Source organism: Amblyomma americanum, chromosome 10, assembly GCF_052857255.1.
Source record: "Amblyomma americanum isolate KBUSLIRL-KWMA chromosome 10, ASM5285725v1, whole genome shotgun sequence".
Classification (NCBI taxonomy): domain Eukaryota; kingdom Metazoa; phylum Arthropoda; class Arachnida; order Ixodida; family Ixodidae; genus Amblyomma; species Amblyomma americanum.
The window spans coordinates 60,290,757-60,309,732 of record NC_135506.1 but is presented as its reverse complement, the minus strand read 5'-3'; the positions used below and the strand labels follow the sequence as shown (position 1 = coordinate 60,309,732).

General features: G+C 49.2%; 1 protein-coding gene across 1 annotated transcript in view; it reads right to left on the bottom strand.

The window, feature by feature from the left end:
* Nucleotides 1-13,418: 13,418 nt before the first annotated feature.
* LOC144108010 (chorion peroxidase-like) overlaps nucleotides 13,419-18,976 on the bottom strand; it is a 135,440-nt gene continuing 129,882 nt past the window's right edge. The window contains exons 11-12 of the mRNA XM_077641272.1: nucleotides 16,468-16,596; nucleotides 13,419-13,609 (exon numbers count right to left, since the gene is read on the bottom strand). Coding sequence (XP_077497398.1) covers nucleotides 16,509-16,596 — 88 coding nt within the window. The 3' untranslated portion in view covers nucleotides 13,419-13,609; nucleotides 16,468-16,508. The remainder of the gene's footprint in view (nucleotides 13,610-16,467; nucleotides 16,597-18,976) is intronic.

Here is an 18,976-nt window from a genome sequence, read left to right as displayed (position 1 = left end):
CGATTCTCATGACCCTGATAGCGTGACAGTGCAGGGAGTGGCAGATGAAAGGGGATAGTTCCCTCCCTGCATTTTCACGCTAGAAGGCTCATGAGAATCGGCCGACGCCATTGGCTGGAAGGGGTTCCATTTGTCGGGGAAAAGCCGCTGCATTCTGGAGTTGTATCTGACTGAAGTTCAGGAAAACTGTGCACCTCCTGCAACGACCACAGATGGAGACGATGGCCTACGCGTTGCGATAAACGCGGCGGAGAGACTCAACTTTTTTCTCTCGTGGACGAGGACTGTGCCCAACTGTGGGGCTTAACTCAAACGGAACGTTACTGGGCACTTGTTAGCTAGGACATTAAATACGTGCGGTGATTTGTGTGCAGTGTCTGCGCAGCGAACCGCACGTGTGTCCAGCCATCCCACGCGTGCGATGTGTGTCAATAACTCTGTGCTGGTGTGCCCGCGCACGGCGAACTATTCCTCGTGCAGACCCCCGTGGGCCGTCACAATAGCGGCGGGCAAGCCGCCGTTTACTGTCACTCGGCGCGCGCACACCTCACTCGTGTTGAGTAAAAGAACAGTGCATGTGTTTCGCGCCAGACGCTGCTAGGTGCACATGCAGTGAGGCTAGCCCTTCAGGGCAACACTTTGCTGCGATGTTGTGTTTCAAATTTGCTCGCGCGGTTCGGGATGTTGGTGGCTGTTGAGGTGGGCGGCACACGGCTGACTGCAATTTGCTGGAGACGCCAAGGCTAGCAGGCGGCCAGGCCTGCGCTCGGCCATTAGTTCCGGAAGCAGCCAGTGCCAAGCTGCACCAGAACTGCTGGAAGTGGCGCTGCACGCCTGTGTCACCGCTTCAGAATTTTACAGAACAGGTGCAGCGAGCGCAGGCGAATCGAACGCAGCTTAATTCTCTTCATCTCGACATCGAAAATTCTAGGATTCTCAGTGTATCAGCGGATGACGCGCGCCGCAAAGAAAAAAAAGAGGAAAAGCAATTAACAGGTAAAGCTGTAAAAATAGCCCTACGCGGACCCTTCCTGTATAGCTGCAGAGGGTTGTACCGGAAAACGGCGTTGTTATCTTCAGAAGAGCTGATTGGCTAGTTGGTTTTCAGCTTTTGTAATCATCTCATTCAGCGCAAAACACACAGCAGACAGTGTCGTACGCGGCAACTTAATAACTATGCACTCAGTGTTGTCCTGGTGACGGCGCAGGCTCCTGTCCACACTGACGCATGGGCCTCAACCGCAAGGGTCATGTCCGCCACGGTGGCAGCACTCGAGAATACGCCCCCTGTGAGGGTGATTGATGTGTGGCCTGCGAGCAGGCGCACTTTTGAGAAGGGGCTGTGGCTTGTTAGGTGATGGGAGTGGCTGGTGCGGTGCAGCCATTCTTTTCATTTATTCGCGTCGGGAGTAGCCGAAAAGTCAGAGACCTCTTTTTGTGGTGCCTGCAGACGCACAGATCCACGTTGCTTGGTACGTAAGACAGCTGTACGCTCTGAAGACAAGTTTTCCATTCGAAACCATTGCCCACTCGTCACTGCGTTTGCGCATATAGTGGATAACCCTTATACAGTCGATAAGACGCCAGTACCCAATTCACCCCCCCCCAACACACACACACACACACGCACACACACACACACACACACACACACACACACACACACACACACACACACACACACACACACACACACACACACACACACACACACACACACACACACACACACACACACACACACACACACACACACACACACACACACACACACACACACACACACACACACACACACACACACACACACACACACACACACACACACACACACACACACACACACACACACACACACACACACACACACACACACACACACACACACACACACACACACACACACAACGCGCAGTTGTGTGTGTGTGTCGCCTATGTGTTCCTCGTCTGCAAGTGCTGTGATTCCATGAAGAATACAGCTACTCAGAATTGCCGTCAATGCCAACCTCACTACCTGGCATACGTGGCCTTTATTAACCAGCTGAACCCATCATTCCAACCGGCCAGCAGCTGAATGAACGCATTTTATGCGAAGGCATACTACAGTTTCGCCACCGGTTACGCCACGAGTACGTCAGATAAAGTCCCGTATAAAGCTATTGTGACATATATCTCTCTCTTAATCTCACATGGCCACCACGCGTTCGTGAACCAGAATTTATTTGTTAGCTATCTTTTCTAACCGAACTTTGCTTTAACCCTTCCAGTGCACCTCGTGAGAACGCTTCAACGGATGGAGATAAAAAAAAATACCCGTCTGCGGTCGGTGGCACCGGGAAAATAACGCACAATAATTACGCATGCCAGCCCCCTTCCTCTTCTGCTAGCGAAGAATCACAGCTGATTTCGCGAGCTTCGACCAGACGTCGCTTGTTGATCACGAAACAACAAAAACAAACAAACAGAAAAAAAAAGACGAACCGTTTCTCGACCGCGCTCAATCGTGATTAATATTCGCAACCCGTGTTTATCTCGGTAGGTTTCGCCGCTGGTATATTTTCCTGCTAGCTCTCTTTGCTTTGTTACCACTCTACTAGCGCGAAGTGTTTACCCCCGTAAGCCCCTGTAATGAGTTCTATCTCACCTTGCAAGGCGTGTACCGCTCAGTATTGGAGAAGAAACAAATAAAAGGGGGTATAACGGATTCATTAGGCGCCTTCGACGGCCATTAAGTGAGGCGAATGATTTCTTTCCACCGTAGCCAAGGCGGGATAATTACGCGGTTGAATCAGCTGGCGCCTGTGCAAGTAAAGAAAGAAAATAAGTGTGTATTAAACCGTTCACGGAGAGGAAAGGATAAGCGATGCTAGCAACAGCTTCAGAACAAGTTTACAGGAGCGAAAAGCAAAGAACTCTCCCCGTATTTTCACCTTCGCCTTGCACGAAGAAGAACGAGCCTGAGTCCATTCAAAATCCATCCACTGCCTAACCCACATTTGCCACAGTACGACGCAGGGCCATCTGATCCAACATAACGATTCCATTGTGATTCTGTCCACATTTTTGGGGGGATTGGCTAAAGGAATGCCAACGCCATCGCCGGCCATGAGCCTATTGACGAAAAAGGAACGTGGGGCCTAGTGTCGCTTTGGCTAATCTCGAGGAAGAAAAAAAAAACATCAGTATAACGAAAGTGACCTCGTTCTTTTTAAGGGTGAACGACTATTCCAAATTTTTGAACAAATAGTGCAAGTTCTAAACGATTGAAAATGAACCGATTATACATTATAGTTAGGGAATAGTTTAGGAATAATTTCAATCGGTTAATCAACCAACCGATCAAGCAATCAACCAAGCATTCATTCAATCAATGAATGAATGAATGAATCAATCAATCAATCAACCAATCAATCAATTTTCGCATAAAAATACAGCGGGAAAGGTAACAAGAGAAAAGCCGTTTCATTGCGGCTTGATTTCAATCATTTTTCGCATACAAAATACGGCGGAAAAGGTAGCAAGAAAGAAAGCCGTTTCATTGCGGATTGATTGAGCTCCATACACCCAATCAGCACTGACGTACGATGTATTTCGAAGTTAAGAACTTCGAATAAAGCACGCCGCAGTTTTTTTTTTTTTTGCCTACTGTTTCAAAGAAAGGGCCCACTGCGACTATGCACGACGTGCTGCTGCGATCGGTCTGCACGGTATGCAGGGTCTACCTCCGGGATGCGTGCCATTCGTGCGGTGGACTTCATAATGCTCATACATACCGGCCTTAAAGATTGGAGGACGTGCCAGTGCCCAGGTGCATTTAACAAACAGTGCCTTGATTTGATGTTCAATCTTAAAAGCCATGACTCCTACGCAGCTCTCGCTCCTCTATCCCACTGAGATGCGGTGCTAGTTTATTCGTGAACTTCATCAGTAGCAAATGCTAATTGTCCTATAAGTTTGACATGAATCACACGATGGTCATAAACAGCATGCTGATTTTGTGTTGCGTACCTGTTAGTGGAGATCGCTGTTGCTGCTTCTGGCAGCCGTGGTTATAACTCCGTAAGTTATAACACCGCACAACAGCGGCACCGCGAGAGCTTTGCTGTTTCCCACTGTTCGTTTTGTACAAATATTCGCACAGGTTACAGGTATTCGTAAAAATATTAAAATAGTATTACGTTCTATCGCTATTCGATTCGGTTTTGTAGATACGGTATTCGTATTTGGTTCCCTAGCAAAGCTAAATATTATTCGTATTCTCCTAGCTATAGTAAATCCACACCGGGGCACAATCTTTTCGTTCATAGAAGAGCAGTATTTGGTGGCGACATGCCAGGACAACTACGCCGAAGCCACTTACTTCGGCGAAATTTCCTCATGCGGCTATCGGTGTCATCGTTTGTCGTATTTTACTAACTTATAGAGTGAGTGAGTGAGTAAGAACTTTATTTTCCACCGATGTAGGAGACCCCCTACTCCCCATCCCCGGCACGCAGGCCTGGAGAACGGGGGCCGGGGTCTCCGCGACTAAAGACAGGCGAAGCGACAGTGTTTCTTCGCGGCTTTAGCCGCCAGGCGGATGGCTTGCTGCTGGTGGGCGAGGGACTCGCTTCGCAGCATCAGTTCCCAGGCTTCTCTACTTCTTATGTTCTCCTTGGCGCCCGGGGAACCAGGGCATTGCCAGATTATGTGGTCTAAAGTACCCCTCTCTCCACATGTCGCGCATTTATCGTCGGCTCTTTCCTCCACTTGCGTGTGGTAGAGCAAGACGGGGTTTGGGAAGTTCCCAGCTTGCAGGCGCCGCCATGCGACTGCCTCCCTGTTTGTTAGCGCTCGGTCCGGTGGTGGCAGGGACCGTCTACCAAGTCTATAGTGCTCTATGATCTCTTTGTATGTCTGCAGCCTCTCGTCCATCCCTTCGCAACCAGGCGGCTCTGCGGCTGCCCGGAAGTAGAGTGCTCGGGCTAGCTCGTGCGCCGCCTCGTTGCCGGGGACGGATTCGTGCGCGGGGGTCCAAATTATTCGAACTCGTCTATCTAGTTTTCCCTTTTCCAAGATTTTGACTGCCTCCTTCGAGACCCTCCCTTTTCCAAAGTTCCAGACAGCTGTTTTGCTGTCGCTAATGATCGTACTGGCTTCCGTGCCAACGCAAGCGAGCGCTATTGCAACTTCTTCGGCCGTGTCTATGTTTCGACTTCTAACGGAAGCGGCGGCGACGGGTACGCCGCGGCCGTCAACGACCGAAGCCACCGCCGCCCCCAACATTCCGCTAGCCGTGTCCACGTAGGCGACTCCTTTCGGCCCTATTTTGTCCGCGTTTTTTGCGAGAGTCTCGGCCCTCTTCCGTCTCCTCTCCCCGTTGTATGTGGGGTGCATGTTTTTAGGTAGCGGGGGCACTGTTATGTGTTCGCGGCATCCTCGTGGAATGTCCGCGTGTTGGCATGTCCCCCTGTCTGACTGCAGCCCCACCCAGCCATCTGCAAATAGAGAGGCAGATGAGAGAATCGAAAAGCTAACTTATAGACGGCTCTCGCGTGACGTCACAGGCGCCATGATGGTGAACCGCACGTTGCTTCTAGCGCGCACGCAGGAGAAAATGGTGGTAAGCGGATTAGAGAGACGTACACGTGGCCGCTGTGCTCTTGGTTATTTAGCTTGGCGACTGCTGTGACGTTGATGCAAGTCCGCGATGCGACTGCATACTGTTAGCTGCATGAAGAGCTTTCTCCTTGAAAGAGCTTTGCTAGCATCGCTATCAACTTCCCATCTACCTCCACTGCATAGCCTCTCTCATCGACCTGCAATTAAGCCCGTTAGGCGCCAGCTGTGGGCCTGCAGCTCTTGCCGTAGCAACTGCGACGCAGTTTGTACGTCTGCCGCTAACTGCGTTTACAGCACGGGAGTCTGCCCAGAAGTCAACTCAGCGCCGCTCCGGGATTATGGTTTCTCGAGAAATTTGCGATGCCGCAAACGTCGTGCAAGCAGGGACTCTGCGTAGCAAATGCGTAGTAGGCCGCCGCAGTGGCTCAGTAGTTATGGCGCTCGGCTGCTGATCCGAAAGACGCGGGTTCAGTCCCGGCCGAAGCGGTCGGATTTCGATGAAGGCGAAATTCTAGAGGCCCATGTAGTGTGCGATGCCAGTGCACGTTAAAGGACCCCAGGTGGTCGAAATTTCCGGAGTCCTTCACTACGGCGTCCCTCATAGCCTGAGTCGCCTTGGGGCGTTAAGCCCTCGTAGACCATAAAACAGTTGCTGATTATCTGTCACCAGGAAGAAATTTGCACCACGGGCGTACTCTACAAATCGTAACACGGCTCAGCTAGCTGCCGAATCTTCCTTCCGTGTCTGAATATCGACGTTCTGTCGCGGTGAGTGATCGCTCTGCAAAAGCGACTGGCCGCTCGTTGCCGGAAGGCTGTTCTTGCAAGAGGGCAGCGCCAAGATCAGAAAACTGGCATGAGCGGGAACTGTCGTCACTTTGGGACGATAAACCGCCATAACTCAAACGAAAAACCAAACCACACCAAATTAAACCAAATAAAACCAAACCAAATGCTTAGCAGAATCTTGCTTTTAAAAATTGTCTTATGCTCGCGCTGCTAGTTAAGACTGCCATAGAAAAACCAAAAGGGTGCGTTTTGGAAAGCAGAAACCTGCCAGCGTGCCCGGGGGGGGGGGGGGGGGGCAGTATCTCTTGATATATTGATTATCAATGCGAAAAAATGGCGTTCGTGAGCAATTTCCTGGGGAGAAAATGCGCGCGTCCATAATTTCTGGGTAGATGTGAGTGTCACAACACTTTCGGCACTCCCATGAGTTCCGTATCAACAGTCAAACCGCTAAATAAATGGTTATAGTGGAGAAAGTAAGCTGCAAAGTGCCATTAGTATCTGATTACACTCAACTCACAGGTGGCGGCCCCGCCTTCGGACTGTCAGTAACCGGCAGCACGTCCTACACGGATTTAGATTTGGGGTTTGCGTACTTTGTGCGATGTCAGTGCGCGTTAAAGATCCCCAGGGGGTCGAAATTATTCCGGAGCCCTCCACTACGGCACCTCTCTCTCCCTTTCTTCTTTCAATTCCTCCTTTATCCATTCCCTTACGGCGCGGTTCAGGTGTCCAACGATATATGAGACAGATACTGCGCCATCTCCTTTCCCGCAAAGCCAATTTTTATTATTAGCATCATCATCGTCATCATCACCATTATTATTATTATTATTATTATTATTATTATTATTATTATTATTATTATTATTATTATTATTATTATTATTATTATATTCGTACTTTTGCAGTTCAAGAACCCTGCCTGGGAGTATATCTGGAAGACGTCCGCCACAAAAGCAAAGAAAACAAATGGAGGAGACACTTAAGCTCCGCGCTAAGGGTATGACGCGATAGCGTTAATTGGTTAATGACCATATATGCGGAATCGGCCATTCCTTACCTTAGGTTCGCAGATCCTTTGGAGTCCTCATGCACATCTTGGCGCAGTGATGTAGCGGTTAGCCACTGCCCTGCGATGGAGGTGTTGCCGTCGTTGAGGTTTGTGCGACCCAGGTTGCTGTTCCTGAGCAACCGATCATTAACCTCTACGATGGTCAGTTTGGCCACAATCCGGGGGGCAGGTTGTGATGACGCGACAAGGTCACGTGACCTTGATGTGGCCCATCTAGGTTGCTTCTCTGGGGATTTTTCGAACACAACGCCGCCAACGTCGACGACGCCGGAGTTTCTGCAGAACGGAAGCCTTAACGCTATCGCGTTAAAACAACACTAAAACAGCAGGCAACGAGCGCCATTCGCGCTGCAGTGCGCCGCAAAGGGCACGTATAATTGGCGAACTGCGTCGCCGTAAATGTTCTCGACTTTAAACACCTACTGTCAAACAGCCGCACGGCCAAAACATTTTTCACCATACACCGAAAGCTCCTACCCCTTACAAAAATGTTCTATAGACAGTCTATAGATTTCTTGTAGGCACTATTGCCTTCCGATAGATATTTCTTTTTGTCTATTTATAGTCTATGGACTGTCTATAAACAAAAGTTTACTAAAAGTGTATGGCCATAAATCTATAGATTGTCTATAGACTGTCTATAGGATTTGTATTGCCTATAAATTGTTCTCTAGGGTTTGTCTATAGAGAGTCTACAGACTTTATAGAAAGAAGTCGATGGACAGTCATAGGCTGTCAAAAGAAATTTTTGTAAGGGACGCGCGGCCATGGCCACACGAAATTAATTCGAAGTGAATACCAAGACTGTCACTCACCGGTACTACGAGATACACGTATATAGAGGGTTCCCCTGGCGTTGAAATGTGTTCGCCTTGCAGGTAAGTCTAAAGGAGCAGCCGGCCTCCGTCCATGGAGCTATTATTTCCATCTGCGTCTTTGTAGACGTTTTTGTGACCTTTGGGGCAGCTGCCTGCCAAGCTGTTGGGACAGCGTGCGCATGTAAGCTTCATACCCCAACTCACTACTGTTCCACGAGCAGTTGCTGACAGGTGTCTCCCGCAACCCACTGTCGAGTACAAAGCTGCCCTCAACCTCTGAGTGAGAAGGTCAGTTGCATGCCAGACCACGCACCGATCGATGGTGAAGGACTGCCTCATTTGACAAGCTCTGCACGCCGCAAGCCTAGCACGAGTGTGTGATCCTGCTTCCCGCGGTCTGCAGCCAATGCCGCAGCGGCGGTCTTTTCTTAAGAATAGAAACTTTTAGTTTAGCGAATGAGCGCTTATGAACGTCATAGACAAGCAAGTGGCAGGAGGTTACAGTGGAAATCGCATGAGCACTTTTGAGTTTATCGTATGCTAACCCGAACGCAACGATAGCGCAGTGTGCAGTGGCGCCATCTGGTGTGGAAATGTGAAAATATCTTGTGACACATTTTTCGCACTTAGCCAAGGTTATCCAAGTCTCACTGCGGCCAGTTCCATGGATGCAAAACCCAATAACACTGACGAATTCTCTCTGAAGCTACCCGAAGCGGTTGACGTGGGCGCTGCCATGTTGACAAGACTTTTTGCTAGCGTAAGCAAGAGCACGCACGCAAAATTCGAAAAACCGCGCACGTATGCCTTTGAGTATGTCTGCGTACGCTCTACCAAAGGTCTCTAATGACTGTTAGAGATTTCCACAACCTAGAGGAGACACCTCAATTAATCCAATATGGCGGCCGGCGCTACGGAGGTCTGCTCAACGGGTCAGCCTTCGTGGAGTCCCGCTTGCTTTAGAATTTCACGGCAAACACGCGCTTGTTTGCCGATGGAAACAGCCTCGTGTGAGTCTGACAGTCTCTGTCCTCGATGTTGTGGAGGAATAAACTAGAAACAACCAAGGCCGGGGAGGGGGGAGTGAGTCGGTGTCTGGCATTCGAAAACGTCTGGCGTGAAGGTGGACATGGTCGACACGTGCTTCGGGGAGAATTTAAAATCAGCCACATCGACGATGAAGAGTTTTGTAGAGCCGGTGAGTCATAAAACCAGAAGATAGATCAGGTAAGGCAACCCAACGATCTTCAATTTGTCATGCTGCTTGACATAAAACGAACTAGAAAAGTTTCTCAGTTATTGCCGCCTGGGTTTTAAGTTTCATCTGATAAAGCTGTACCCTTTTCAATTTTTTTTGCTCATGAATTTGATTTACAATGTGCTATATTAAACCAGTATAGATCTCTAACTTTTTGTATTCCGGTGCAAAGAGAGACCAACAAGGTCTCCTGTTTCGCTCACTCTCTTCTCAAAGCAATTAATCGCACCTGCTGCCCTCAGTTTGTTTCGTATACAGTCGATGGAAGGCATGCACTGAATCTAAGTCCGCTATGATATAATTATTTTCGTACAATTCTATTAGATTCTTGTCATCCGTCTGTTTCACTGATCCCAGTGACAGCGAGTGCATTAGGCAATCGAAGTGCAAAAATAATCATAATCATATAGAAATACAATGATATGAAATCACCAGGGACGTAGCCAGGGTGGTTGTTTCGGTGTGAGAACAACCCCCGAAATATCTTCACAAATAATCAAACAATCACGAAAACAAGAAGTGCTTTTTTTTAAAGCGCCTCTATGGCCGGGCGCAGGTTCACATGCATGGGGTAGAAGTTTTGACAAATGCCATTCGCTCGCATTTGCTTACTTTGTTTTGGAGCAGGAGCTTGTGTGGCGTTGTATATTACGCGGAAATATTGCAAATAGCCACGATTTTTTACAACAGTGTTTTTTTGCAAGAAAATAAATTGTTCTTTACGAATAAACTCTTTGGAGTCATGTGTGCACTCGTATTGTTATGTAGTTATTACATTGGACGAAGCAACTAACCCTTCGGCTTTAGCAGAAAAATGACAAATATATTGTTTGGGCGCTGGATCTTTTTCTTTTTATTTGTTTACCGGTGTCGCATAATACCCCGTGAAAAATATTTCTTAATGCAGTCACACAAACTCATTAAGCTTGAAATATGGCCTTTAGTCATATGTGCTCGGCGACTTTTTTTTTTAACAGATAGCGCCTCGTATTTACCCTTCGAGTCCAGGCAAATTGTATTCTTAGAAATATTAAGCTGGGTGACTGATAATAATTGGAATGTCGTAGTCCTGCGGGGGTGTCACTGCAGCGTGGAATCCTTCCGTTCGATGTTCGCATGATCTGAAAAATAAAGCGTGACACTTAACTGCTGTTCGATCTCGTTAGCTTGCAGATATCCATATAACAGCAACCTCAAGAAATATTTTTACAGGAAAACTCTGACGACCACGCCTGAATGTGCCGGCGATGGTGGTGGCGGTGAAAACCTTATCTGGAACAGGGGAGTTTAGGACACGCAGTTACTTGGGCCCCACTGCGCTGAAACATTCATGGCCTGGCGGCTCATGCCGCTGGCAGCCCGGCATGCAGCGATGGCTTGCTTGGCCGCGTCCTCGGAGCGAGGTAGGGTCTCCCAGGCCCCGTGGGGGAGGATCCGCCGGGCAGAGGAAAAGGATATGATCGAGAGTGGCTTTGGGGTGGTGGCAGAGGGTACAGGAGGGGTTTGTGTGGACTTGGTGATAGCGCGAACGTATACAAGGGGAGGGTAAGGTGCGTGTTTGGAGCCGCCTTCGAAGTGTCTGATGGTAATTGTCGAGGGAGGGATGGGGTTGGGGGTACAGCCGACGCTCGGCTTTGCAGGCCTGCGTCAGTTCACTGAAGGAATGCATGCGCTCCCGTGAGAACCCCAGGTCGGAGGCCGCCGATGCCCGGTTGAGAGAACCTCGGGCTAAAGCGTTGGCAGCCTCGTTTCTGGGATTCCCGGAGTGGGCAGGCACCCATATGACCCCCATGTGGCGGGGCGGGTGTGTGGGGAGTGAGTTCAATATGCGAAATGCAAGGACGTGAACTCTCCCGCGAGCAAAATTTAGTATGCCAGTTTTAGAGTCCGATAGTATATACCGGGCCTCCGTGCGCCTGATGGCTAGGGCAATGGCGGCCTCTTCGGGCTCCTCCGAAGTGGTAGTGGGGATATGTGAAAGGTGGCAATCGGTTGGAGGGAGGGGTTCGTGATGGCTACAACCGCGTCCTCGCCTGTGCACGCGGCATCCACCCACACGGAATCCGGTTCCGTGCCATAGTGTTTTTGGAGCGCCCGTGCGCGAGCTCTGCGGCGGGTTTCGTGGTAGGTGGGGTGCATGTTTCTGGGGAGAGGTTTAATAAGTAGTTCGCGGTGAATGTGGTGGGGGACCTGGAGCTGTGTGGGATCCGTGGCTGGTATCCTGATACCGAGGGTGTGTAGGATGTGTCTGCCGGTGGTGGTTCTTGCGAGACGTATGTATTGTGTCTGTCGGTGACTCGGTGGGCCTGGATAAGCTCCCCTATCGTGTTGTGTAGGCCTAGCTGTAGGAGTTTTTTGGTTGAGTTATTTAATGTTAGGTGTAGTGCCGTCTTAAATGCTGTTTGGATCATGGCATCCAGGGTGGAGGTTTGTCTGGCCTGGAGTTTCAAGTAAAGCAGCGTGAAGAGAAAGCGGCTGAGGACGAAGGCATGAATGAGACGACATAGGTCATGCTCCTTCATGCCCCGATGGTGTCCAGAAACTCGGCGGATTAGGCGGGATATCGACACCCCGGTCTGCTTGAGTTTCCGGATGGTGAGTGTGTTTTTCCCGTTGTTCTGGATGTGGATGCCCCAGTACCCGGAAAGTGTGTACCTCCGGGATGTGCCCAGGTAGCGGAATAAAACGTTGCGGTTCGCGCGCCGATCCTTCTTACACTAATTCGGGGTGGTGCCGCAGAGTGGATCTAGTTAGTGAAAGACTCCAATACGCATTGATTTCGTGAGTAGTCGCGGACTCGCAGCATCAGGCTCCCTAGATCTTGCACTGCCGGACCGCTGCTTTTCAAACGAAAAGTTCTTAACTGTCTACAGATTCTTTGGCGCATGCGAATGTCGCATTGGTCCTGATTTTTCTAAGACGCAGCGTTCACTTGACGAATGCTGCACGCGGTCCTGGAGTCCGGTACGTCCTGAGCACGCGCAGCGCTGGTTGTGCTTAGGCTGCTACATAACGCACCCACCCACTCTGTGCAGGTTATGCAACAACCCCACAGTTGACATTTCATACACATCACGCTGTAGCGTAAGTGGGTTTCTGGAATTAAGATATGCTAAGTGGAACGTGCAGTCTAAAATGGTGAGCGCACTCAGTTAAACGAATTAACCCGCATACGAAGATACACTCCGAACTGGAGCACTGCACGGGCTCGGGCTTAACCAGAAACCCGTGCCGGGCAGCAGTATCTTGCTGGGCCTGTGCCGGGCTTCGAGCTTTCGGTTGTGAGTCCAAGCTGCTCAGACGTGTTAGCTCACGGGCCTGGGCCGAGTTCGGGCTGTTGGTTGTGAGCCCACTGGGCTCGGGCTTGTAAGTCGAAGGGCCTGGGCTAGGCTTGCGTATTGAACGGGTACATTAACTTAATGCTCTTTAGTTATAAGTTCTCAAGGGGTTTACAGGTGTAGGCAACAGCAGACGAGAGCAATAATATCGCCGGTTTTCAACTACCCGAACCAAAAACTAGATTTATTGCATCTATTCTTAAAATGAGACAATTTTTCACTTGTATTCGTTATAACAGGAAAATCTGTGTTCTTAGCTGTTGTGCTCTTCAACTAGGTATTAATAGGGCCCGCGCACTTGGCGGGCCGGGCCGGGTAGGTTTGAGTTCGCTCGGGCTCGGGCTGATCCCGGGCCTGTGTTTGAAGCAATCTGGCCGGGTTCGGGCGGGTGACAGGAAAGGCTTCCGGGCCCGGGTCAATAACTGTTGCCCGTGTAGTGCTGAACTCAAAACATCCTGGAGTGCAGGCGCATGCGTGCGGAGAAGGATCACTGGCCTGCAGAGCTTCGGTTACAAGTACGCCACATACAGTGGTAAAGTTTCAGCTTTATTTTCTCGCATCGCGTCACCTGGTGAGAACAAATCGAAGTAGAGACCGCAGGAGTTCCACACAGTCTGACCGACGCCGTGCCCATGACAAGTAGTCGTGGCTTCCACCCAGTTTATGCGGTTGCAACGGCGACCATTTCGACGTCGAGTGCACATTTGGCCGAAGGGAAGGAACGTTGCGCCTGCAACAAACGCAAGATGCATTGCCAAGCTGGCTTTTCGTTTCGTTCATTCATTAGTTTGTTTTTTACACGCACCAGGAATGGCGCGAATATCTGCTGGAAACAGGCCCCGCATAACCTTGATGCCGTCGCGATGAAACACGCAAATTTATTTCGTCGGTGTCGACAGCGAGCTTCTATATTCAATGTCAGAATTTATTCGCACCGCAAGAAATTCGGGACGCCAGGCTCGGACTACAGCTTCTGCATTTACGCACATCATATTCGCCTGCCACTTGACACTGCTTTCGGGGGAGGGTATATATCGGTAAGTCCAGTTATCAGCCGCTCTTTGATTTGCGTCTCGATCTGTGCCTCCAGCACCTGCACAATGGAGAAGCGACCTGCAACAGGCGGCAGCGCCTCGTCACTACATAAAGATAAGACAGGCGGCGCGACGAACTGGGACATCTGTAGGCGCTCAGTCTACCCACAGCAGAAGACTTCCAGTCAGAACCGAAAAAACCGTGTCAGAAATACGACAAAATATTTTGTAGTTTTGCCTTAATGATAGATTTTTCTGTTGTTTTGTAGCATTTTTCTGCTGTGGCTGTAGCTTCTACTGTAACACTTTTCTCATGTAATTACAGAAATTTATGTTGTTACTACAAATATTTCTCTTTTTACCGGAAGATTGTGGTCAAAACAGTACAGAAAATCTGTCGTGACGACAGAAAAATTTGTGTTGTGAGAAACATTTGTGCTGCGAAAAACATCTGAGTTCTGAAAAACATTTGTGCTGTGTTTTTAGACTGGGGTAGGCGCGCAGTATTCAAGTGCATTTGTGTTTATAATAACGGAGCTTCTGCTCTGCTACAATACACAACGTTTCCTGCCAGTCCAGTTTGTAGCCTGTATGTTTGTGATAGAAGAAGTGTAATCTGAATACTTGTGACCCCCGCGAAGAAATTCACCCAAGAAGCGCGGCTGTTTCAAAGCGACAGATGACCAAACAGGTGTTCCGGCAAAGGTGGTGAGAATAAGACGAAAACAAGATGACTGCAAAGAGTTATGACGTCAAAGCATGATGTGGTACAGGCCCTCACAATTGGCTGGCAGAATTGAAAGCCTTGCACCTGGATCATACAGCGGTTATAAAATCGCTCCCCTCTCCTGCTAATATGCATACATATTGGAGAAAATGCGCGGGGTATTTTTTTCTGCACAGCCTAGTGGCCATGCGCGGCTGCGGTCTTATAAAACGCACCAATCGAAATCTTATGCAAGAACCGATTGTATAACCTTTATACTGTCTTTAAAAGCCTGAATATGTAAGCTATGGCGCTGTGCGTTCTTTCATAAGCCTCCACAAAAAATTAAAGAATGATTCGCGAATGCGAAATGAAATGAAGTGCGTTATGTAAGCTGTTTTCACCTATTCTTCCGACTGTGCTTTACGTTATTATGAACGATGATTTTGCACGATGCTGCAGCAATTTGAGCCACTGATCTCTACTTGGAAACTGGATGGCGCATCGGGCGCCCGAAAGTGAGGCCACCGGAATTTGGGTGGCATGTCCCGGAAGTCACCACGACAATGTCTACCTGCTGCGCCGTCAACTGCATGAGGAGAGCAGCAAAGTCTTCGGGAAAGACTTTTAAAAAATAAAGGTCCATAGCATCGCAATGTGACGGCACTAGCAGACGATAGGACGTCGCTAGACACAGCACGTACGGAGCCTCGTCTGCTCAGCTCTGTGTCGTCCCGTTGCGCTATAGCCAACTGTGCTCTTTGTTGTTATGCACGTTGTCGCGCTCTAAGCCCAAGTTATACCATCAATGGGGTATAAATTTAAGAAAGAATAGGTGGAAACCTTCATTAGGCAGCCGACTTTGCAGCGACCATTTTACCGAATTATGTTTAGACTGAACCGGAGCGAGCTAGGGTGAGGCCACAATCTGGTGTGGTGCCGTCGGTGTTCTGCTGGTTCACATTAGCGCGTCCAAAATGTATATGGTACTGCTTTTTCGACGGAGCGCATCAAGTACTGTTTCGTACTGTCGCAAATTATGCCTGAATGGGCTTTTATTCGTGATGCTTGGTGCAGTTGACTTCTAACAGCGCTTGTCACATGCGCTGCTGCATTCGTCTTTCTCGTCAGTCCTTTCTCTCGCGCTGTGTAGATGAAACGTGGCTGTGCTATAAAGTTAGATTAAAAGCACCTCTGGAAGGTAAATGGCACACTAAAGCAATAAACATCACCTGTCATTGATGAGAAGAGACCTCGTCCGCTACCAACCCGAAATTGAAACAGCGGCAGCTGTATAACGAGTGACTCTTCGAGTGTCAGGATTTCCGCGCGATTGCCTTTTCTTTGCTACACGAAAATTTGTTTTTAAGACGACCTAGACTCATCGTCGTTCTTCTACTTGTCCTAATTATGCTCGGAAGACAAGAACCGGGTCAGAAAATAGTGTTTAATGCACGTACCCCTTTGCCGCGGTACGGTGAGACATGCATGCCTGTTCACTTCGGTGCCTATGAAATTACAATGTTCCCTGAACAATGCTCACATTTATCACGTTCAGCCTGCTTATTCCTTTGATATTACAGCCGACGTTACACAAAAACAACGTGAAAAACTTAAAACGGAAGGGCAAAAGACGCGACTTTTTGCATTGAAATACACAGCAGACACCAAACTTCCGGGACATGCCGCCCAACTTCCGGTAGCTTCACTTGCGCCCACTTCTGAAAGCGGGAATGCGGCACCCAGGCACCTAGTGGAGATCAGTTATTTGAACACATGACCGGCCGCCATCTTGAAATCTCGAACGGATGAGAAACGTCCGAACGCGAGTAGCAAGAGCTAACGTACCGCGGCACGCTACATCACTGGGCGCAAAGCCGACACGTCGGCTAGCGGTCCTTCTTCCCCATGTAGGCTGCCCTTGTCCACGCTCGCAGGTCCGTGTCCGGCAGCTGGTCACACGGAGTCAGTGGGTTCCTGGAAGCAACGATTTATGCCAAACGGTTTCGAGGATGCCTCAAGATGTCATTCTTGACTAACGCATGACCTCAGAGACAGCGAAGTTAAAAGTTATAACCGAATCAGCGCCACGGGTAACGGAGCTCAAAGGCATTAACTCCGCTTAAACTGTTTCGTAAAGCGCGACTGAAGGCTTATTAAGTAATTCCCGAGATGACAGAACTGCACCAGCCATGTTTTTATACCGGCCGCGGCCATCCTTTCCCAGCCAATTTCCCAACCTCACATCTCCACACGACTTTATGTCATCCCTTGCTACACGATTCGCCTTCCTTGTAGAGACGTTGGAAAACTCTCTGATGCTTCTCCCTCCCTTGTTCACTTTGTGTTTGCAAGAAGCCATCTACCTGCCCTCTCTCTATTTTGGTATTTACTCTGTTGCTTCAAAAGACCACCGGTCGCATCTCCTCTGCAATACAAGCCCCACACAAATCCATTTTCTACTCCTTATTTTAGGTAAGATATCATTACATGGAGCATGTTTTGTTATCCACGGGGCTTTCTACGATGCTTTCTGTCGCTTATCCCAAACTCTATAATTTTCCTTTTCATAGATCGCTGAGCTGTCCTTAGCCTACTACAGCAGCGCCTGACTTATCGCCACTGAAAGCAAGTGCTATGCGCGCCTCGTCGAAAACAAAGTTCTCTGCCGCCTCTTCGAGCTTGCACGTGCGCTCTGCAAACAGCACCGAGACCCAAAGGCTAACGAAAAAGGAAGGAGAAGTGGTGCGTTTTATCACAAGAAAACAGCAGTTAGAGCCGGACGTGGTCGCAGATACGTTGCATATCTTGTCACTAAAGGGTACTACAGTATCTGTAAGGCCTTCTGCACGTATACGCATTCTGCTTTAAATGATTTCGCGTTTTAGTGGCTTGAAGCTGCTTCATCTAGCCATACGTGAAGCAAACGCAGGTGAAGCGGGCGTGATATTTTGTTTTCATTTGACAAACAATGATCGACACTTGAAAATGGTTTAGCTCGTTGCAGACGACCATTAAAGCTAACATTAGGCAGCAATCTATTTCATCTTTAAACTGTACGTTAATGTCATCATTGCTTTAGTCTGTTAAGAAGTGTAACCAAGAGGAAGAAATTTAGTTTTACCTCGACTCAATGTGGAGTGTTAACCGCAAAGAAGATGAAGACACTCATAATTTGTTGCGAGTTCGCCCAGCGCTGACTCCAACCAAGAGGCGGCGCTTTGAAGCAAAGGTTCCCTCGATGGACGGCGCTGTATCCCAACAGTGTTGCCTGCTTTTATATTGTCTCACTTTCTTTGGCACGCACGGCTTACAGTAACTACCACGGTATCTTAGGCTCTACACTGACCCAACTGAACAGGACAACTAAACCTGCTGCTAAAGCGAAGATAAGCTGCTCAGCACGTGCTGCGCATGTCCAAAAAGGTCACTGCGCATTAGCCCGCGCACACTTTCCGCAGTTAAGCGGGCGTAATAGCTACAAATGTTTTATAAACTTCCGCCATGGACAGTACGGCCAAATTACGAGTCTTATCAGTTGGAACTCTGCAGAAAACTTGCGTCCTCGCTTATGAGGCCTTGGCCCTGCTCGGCGAATGCAGCTATCGCCCGTTGCGATGCAGTTGTGACATTCCGTGTATGCTACGAGGATCCACGTTCCACGGCGCGGCGTAGACGGAGACCCGTGACAGCGGCATCATCAATTACCCAGCCATGCGCTTTGAGTGACGACCAGAAAAACCGGACCCGCCGCCGCCCCGGGGAAACAGGCTTTATCCTCCCCAATTTCCGGGCCACTGGGACAACATTCTTTCCCTCCCCCCCCTTTGTCGTGGGCTATCGCCGGGAAGGCACCCACAGCTTCCCAGAAGGGCCGTGACGGACACCTGTCAGACAGACAGGCAGTACTCGCCAAGAATGTGGAAAGACAGGCGCTAGTGAATTAGCTCCGAAGAGAGAGCCTGTGTATACTCTCACTTGAGAGAGAGTGGTGGCGTTTTTGTTGTTTATTTAGTTTGTATTGTTAACAGACTCTGGGGTCGAGGCTAAGCCCAGCCCAAGGGGTGGTCCCCATCTCGCATGTTATTTTGGATTGGAGAATTGATGCTTTGGGCGGGCCACTGGAAATGACCGCCCTTAGTCCTTTGTTAATCAAGTGCTTAAAAGCGCATGTAAACGGATGCAGTTCAGTCTGAGCTGGGGCTCCATGCTTAGCATGAAATGTGATGCTACTTAGGCACTAACCTGCCCGGTCGATGAGTAAAGTAGTGCAAAGTTTGTTCTGTTGTAAAATTATGCTCTGCTGTCATCATCTACAAGCTCGCCTCCTGTTCATCTTCCAAGCCGAACGACACTA